This window comes from Triticum urartu, chromosome 2 (assembly GCF_003073215.2).
Source record: "Triticum urartu cultivar G1812 chromosome 2, Tu2.1, whole genome shotgun sequence".
In the NCBI taxonomy this organism is placed as follows: domain Eukaryota; kingdom Viridiplantae; phylum Streptophyta; class Magnoliopsida; order Poales; family Poaceae; genus Triticum; species Triticum urartu.
In genome coordinates, this window is record NC_053023.1 from 733,636,469 (window position 1) to 733,642,468 (window position 6,000).

General features: G+C 46.0%; 1 protein-coding gene across 1 annotated transcript; it reads left to right on the plus strand.

The window, feature by feature from the left end:
• Window positions 1–2,246: 2,246 nt before the first annotated feature.
• Window positions 2,247–4,461, plus strand: LOC125534488 (palmitoyl-acyl carrier protein thioesterase, chloroplastic-like). The gene is made up of 4 exons (XM_048697700.1): window positions 2,247–2,714; window positions 2,813–3,229; window positions 3,414–3,482; window positions 3,920–4,461. Exons 1-4 carry the CDS (start codon window positions 2,292–2,294, stop codon window positions 4,226–4,228), a joined length of 1,218 nt encoding a protein of 405 aa, XP_048553657.1. The 5' UTR covers window positions 2,247–2,291; the 3' UTR covers window positions 4,229–4,461.
• The last annotated feature ends 1,539 nt before the right edge of the window (window positions 4,462–6,000 follow it).

A 6,000-nucleotide genomic window follows, 5' to 3' on the forward strand; every position in this document is an offset into this window, starting at 1 on the left:
CTGTGGAGAAAGACTGCATGTACGGGAGGCTAGAATGGTCGTCGCTGCTTTCGTCCTCCAAAACCATGGCGTCGGCGGGGCGGTGCGGCGGCCGGCAGTCGGGACGCGGGCGACGACGACGGAGGAAACGAGCGAGGAGGAAGAGGGGAGGGGAATGGTGCGGCCGGGCTGGAGCTGGTGCGACCGGACCAGGTTGGAGAGCAGCAGCGCACCGGCTCGTCCTAGTCAGCGCGCGGGCACACGCCGATTGGCCGGCGTGGCACCTGACGGGTGGGCCCGAGCTGTCGGATCGGGCGTCAATACGTATAAATACGCGTTTTAGCCTAATTTGCAAAAACTTAGACCAATGTTGGTACTGACACGCAAAAATTAGCAATCATGGTACCAATCTGCATGTGATGCCCGAATTGTGGTACTTCTGTGCAATTAACTCTCCTAAATGGCGCCTTATGCGCCAGATGTAGAAGGAGTGCTCACGCGCCGCTCACTCGTGAGCCTGCCCAATAAACAGGGCAAGCAACTCGCTCGGTTCCCTACTTCGCTTGGTTCACTCGTTCCTTGGTTCGCTTAGGGCCCGTTCGGAACTCCTCTGGCTTCCAGACTCTAGAGAATCGCGTGAGAAGCCAGCCGAACAGCTCAGCTCCTGGAATCCAGCTTCTGGAGAACGATCAGACCTGCATGCAAATTTGTGGAGCTGCTATCGCCCAGCTTCGTGAAAAGGAGAAGCGGGAGTTGCTCCAAATTACGTGTGAATGCCCTTCTGAAGTGCCATCGAACCGTTTTTCTCTCGCTACAGCTGGGCACGAACCGTTTTCTCTCGCTACAGCGGACCAAGTAGCTACCGAACGCTCGCTAGCTCCCCCGAGAAGCCAGCTAGCACTAGCTCCGCGAGAAGCTGGCTCGTTCGGGAAGCTGGAGAGCTTCCGAACGGGCCCTTAGTTCTCAGTTGACCAGTCAACGTTGACCAATGGCATGGTTGACTGATGACTTTGTAGAAACAAAAAAACAAAAAAGGAAAATTTTCATGAGTTTTAAGAATACATAAAAATAGAAAAGTTCATGAATTTGAAAAAAGTTAATAAAAATTTAAAAACATTCATGAATACGAAATTTTTCATAAATCTGGAAAAAAGTTTAAGCATTTGTAAAAGTTCACCATTTTCTTAAAAAAAGTTTCACAAAATTTGATGAATTTTTGCTATTTTTTAAATCACGCATTTGAAAAAAAAGAAATACACACAAAACTGGAAATAAAAAACCCGCACAAAACATAACAAAAACCGGTCCAGAAACCAATAAAATGACCTGAAGCTTCCCAAAACCGAAAACCGGGACGAGCTTCGCCTACAACTGCCTTAGACCAGCCCATTGAGATCGGCTTCAGGCGTCACGTATAGTGCGATAAAAAAGAGTTCAATGAGGCGAGCCCAAGGTTGAACAGGGGTTTGTGCCAGGTTGCGAGAACACTTGTAACTGGTGGTTAAGGCGCTGAATATGATTTGGCACAACCGTGATATGACAAAACGGCGTGATGACGCACACGCACACGCTAACAAAACAAAACTTCTTCTTGCATGAACCTTCTAGGCTAGAAGGTTCATGCAAGAAGAAGTTCTAGCCCTGATTGTGTGGTGGACAATCTCACATATAGATGATGATTAGTAAAACCGTGAAAGTTTATGCAAGCTACAAAGAGTGAAGCCTAATACACGATTCTAAGAGTGAAGCGCGGTGTGGTATCAGTAATAAGATTTTTCTTTAACATAGCCAGTAGGACTTTCTAGACCAATGAATATACGTGAGCCTTCCCACGCATGATTTAATTGTTCATACCATTGGATTGTATTCTATTGTAAAAGAATCTAAGGTGTCCCTTTATACTCTTGTGATGGAAAAATCAAGGCACCTTGCAACAACACGGAGGCGTCAAAGTATATGAGCGCCGTACCAAAACTTTAGTTTTTACAACTCCAAAAACAAGTGCAACAGGAGGGAATGAGCACGCCATTCTTGTCCGGATTAATTTCGCTTCAATATATAATTCCTGTCGTCAGCGAAGTATGCGGAGTTTGCAGCATTGCTTGTAGCGAAGCAGGTACAAGAGGACAGTTTAGTTTCTTGTTCCTTGTCCTCGGGAGCGAATACTACCAAACCCACTGTGAGATCCGCCGTTGCGCCACTATAAGAAACCCACTGCTGCAATGATCGATCTCCATGTTCAATTAACTATTTACACCATCACACGAACAAGGAAGGAGGTTAGTGAGGTGCAACTCTCTGCTCACATCTGCATGGCTAACACAAGCTTGTCGTCGGGTGCTATCTACTCCTCGCGCGTGCTCAGATACTACCACTCGCGCATGCTCGTCAGATGCTCCTCGTCGGAGAGGGGAGGGCAGCAGCGGAGCAACGCGGCCGTGAGGGTCAACGGGGCTGCGCACCGCGCCACGCTGCAGGTCGGGGCGGCGCTGGAGACGTCCATCAACGAAACGCTGGCGGAGCTCAGCGCCCCGCTGCTGGCGCCGGCACCGGCGACGGACGGACGGGAGCGCAGCCGGCAGAACATCCCGACGGAGAAGCAGGCCGAGGATCCCTTCCGGCAGGCGCAGATCGTGGAGGGCGGCGTGCGGTACCAGCAGACGGTGGTGGTGCGCTCCTACGAGGTCGGCCCTGACAGAACGGCCACACTCGAGACCATACTCAATCTTCTCCAGGTACGGACGTGCTCTATCTATCTTGTTTAGCTAGGCTCATTTCTGACTCACGTCGTCGAGGGCACATAACTTATGCATGCATGCACGTACACAAGCAGGAGACAGCATTGAACCACGTGTGGATGTCGGGTCTGCTTGGCGACGGCTTTGGCGCGACGCACGGCATGATCAAGAGCAACCTCATCTGGGTCGTGTCCAGGATGCACGTCCAAGTCGATCACTACCCATTATGGGGTGATGTGCTGGAGATTGACACGTGGGTTGGCTCGTCGGGGAAGAACGGGATGCGGCGGGACTGGCTCATCCGCGGCCGCGGCTCCGGCAACATCTACGTCCGGGCAACCAGTACATGGGTGATGATGAACAAGAACACCAGGAGGCTGTCCAAGATGCCCGAGGAGGTCAGGGGTGAGATCTCGCCGTGGTTCATCGACCGCCACGCCATCCGCGAGGAGGCCACCGAGAAGATCATCAAGCTCGACAGCAACGCCAAGCACGTCGACTCTGACTTGAAGGTAATAAGCTTCATTCGTTTGATTTGATGCACACCTTTCCTGACGTTCCTAGGCTTAATTAACTTGTTTATTCGGTTAACTTGTCTGACGTTCCTAGGCACTTTTTTAAGATCGTTCTGTCTGCAGTTGTCCTGCTTTGTTGCCTTGTTTCTCACATCTATCTACGACTGGATATTTTTTGCAGCCGAAACGAAGCGATCTGGACATGAACCAGCACGTCAATAATGTCAAATATGTACGCTGGATGCTTGAGGTAATAATAATATACGTACCGCGCAACTTTTCTCCAGCAGGGAGCATATATAACCCTTGTATTCATCGTTGTACAACTTTCAGTCCTAACTATTACCCACTTCGTCCGAATAAGTTTGTCCCTCAAATGGATGTATCTAACACGAAGTTAGTGATAGATACATCCAAAATTGAGACAAGCTTTTTCGGACAGAGGGAGTACTGAATTATTTAACATTTATTAGTCAAATTTATATGCAAGTTTGACCCTAAATTTATAGTCAAATTTAATATTTTATTATTTAATAAACTCAGATAGACGGAGTAGTTGGGTTGGGAGAGCTCCTGGCGGAAGAATAAAAAAACACAACTAAACACAACTCTCTGAACTTTGTATTAAATCAGCGATAATTAATATGGATCAGAGAGAATGGTAATTTATTTGTTGATCGTGTGCAGACTATCCCCGATCAGTTCCTGCAGCATCACCAGCTTAGCAGCATCATACTGGAGTACAGGAAGGAGTGTGGGAGCTCGGATGTGGTGCAGTCTATTTGCCAGCCAGACGAGGACTCGGTCTCTCCAAGCGAGAACGTTAGCATGGTGAGGGGACCCTCACTCTTGCCAGAAGTCATCAATGGCCACCACAGCTTGGCTGGTGCACTACAGCAATGGCCAACAAAGTACACGCACCTTCTGCAACTGAAAGCAGGTGATGTGCATGAGGAGATTGTTAGGGGTAGAACCACATGGAAGAAGAAGTTATAACAATCTCCAAGACAATGATATTGATTATTTTCCATTTGGAGACAAATGATTGTCGGCGACAGCGATGGGGATGGTTTGTTTCCAACCGTCGGATGTTCGTAGTAGTGCTGGTACCATGTTGAACCGAACAATAAGGTTAGTAGTGTCGTGTTAGACGATACAATGAGGTTCAGTTTGTACAATGCATCATTATTTATGTGTGTTTGCTAAATCTCAGCAGTGTGTGTGTGTGATGAAAGTTCTGTGCATGTTGTAAATCTCTATGATCACTGCAATCCTAGCTGTGGAAGTCACGTGGGGATCCGAACCACGTCTGCCTTAAGCTTCAACACTAATTTCTTTTAGCAATTTTCAGCGTTCGCACGGTTTTTCTCTTATACTCTAATGCTAGACCCTAATGCTAGACCTCCACGCCTATGAAAGTCCATCGTGGATGCCCACTCATATGGAGGAAAAGTTCAGTATTCTGCTCAGTCGCTTTCCCTCCTGTCAGCCATGCAGTCAACATGACTCCTTTGATTAAAGGAATTTCATAGGATTTTTCAAGTTTAGAATCGTTAGTATTTTTTCCCTATGTTTGTCATTTGATTCACAGGATTGAATCCTGTAGGATTTTTTCCTATGGAATCAAGTGTACTGCATTTTTATTAGAAAACTAGCATCCATTGTAACTTCTTTTTACAATTCCTTTGATTTTCCTATGATTCAAATGGACATGCCACTTAAGTCTTGTATTTTTCCTATTCACGCGTTTAGAAAAGAGAGAAGTGCATTTTTCAACCCCGAACTCTTGTCCTAATCTAATTTACAACCCCGAACTTCAATACCATCTAAATTACAACCCTCAACTCTCAAAACAGGTCAGAATTCAACCCTCCCCTCCTTGTTCACCGGTTTTGACCAGGGGTGACCAGTTTTGACCAGTCAACAGGTCCAATCAGCATGCCACGTCGGAAAAAAATTCAAAATTTCAAGAAAAATATAAATAAAAATCTGTAAGATCGAGAAAAAATCAGGAAAAAAACCAAATTTCCGAAAAAAAGTTTGCAAAAAAATTCGGAAACTTTTTCCGTGATTTTCAGAGGAAAAAAAATCAAAAAATTGAACTTTTTTGGAAATTACTTTTTCTAGATCTTTTTCTATTTTACAGTTTTTATATAATTTTCTTGGGAATTTGAATTTTTTTCCTTGGATTTTTTTATTTTAACTATTTTTTGATTTTTCATGGAAATATCGATATTTTTGTTTTTCAGAAATTTGATTTTATTTATTTTCCCTGATTTTTTCCCGGAAATTTGATTTTTTTATTTCTTTTCCTGGATTTTTTTATTTTACAGCTTTTTAAAAATAATGCTGATGTGCCATGCTGACGGGACCCGTTGACCGGTCAAAACCGGTCAACAAAGAGGGGAGGGTTGAATCCTAGCCGGTTTTGAGAGTTAGGGGTTGTAATTTAGACGGTATTGGAGTTCGGGGTTGTAAATTAGACCAGGACAAGAGTTCGGAGTTGAAATATGCACTTCTCTCTTTAGAAAATCATGCAAATAAGGGCCCAAAGGAAATTCCATGGGAAGGAGAGACAATCTTTTTTTTCCTTTGCGACTGCGGCTGAGCCTTCTTGTCCAGCTTCAACAATGGTGCACCCCTCCGTCACCATGGTCACCGCCCTCTCCTGTGGCAACATGTCCACTCCATCGTCGCCTTGGCCGTCGTTCCGATCTTGGGCAACCCTCCTCCGAACGTGTGCCCCTGCGGCAACGGCTCGACAAGCA

Excerpts from the sequence above, each read along its gene's own strand:
- LOC125534488 (XM_048697700.1), top strand. The coding sequence starts at position 2,292 with ATGGCTAACACAAGCTTGTCGTCGGGTGCTATCTACTCCTCGCGCGTG. Across the intron at positions 3,230-3,413 it reads ACGTCGACTCTGACTTGAAG|CCGAAACGAAGCGATCTGGA; the intron begins GTAATAAGCTTC and ends TATTTTTTGCAG. Across the intron at positions 3,483-3,919 it reads ATGTACGCTGGATGCTTGAG|ACTATCCCCGATCAGTTCCT; the intron begins GTAATAATAATA and ends GATCGTGTGCAG.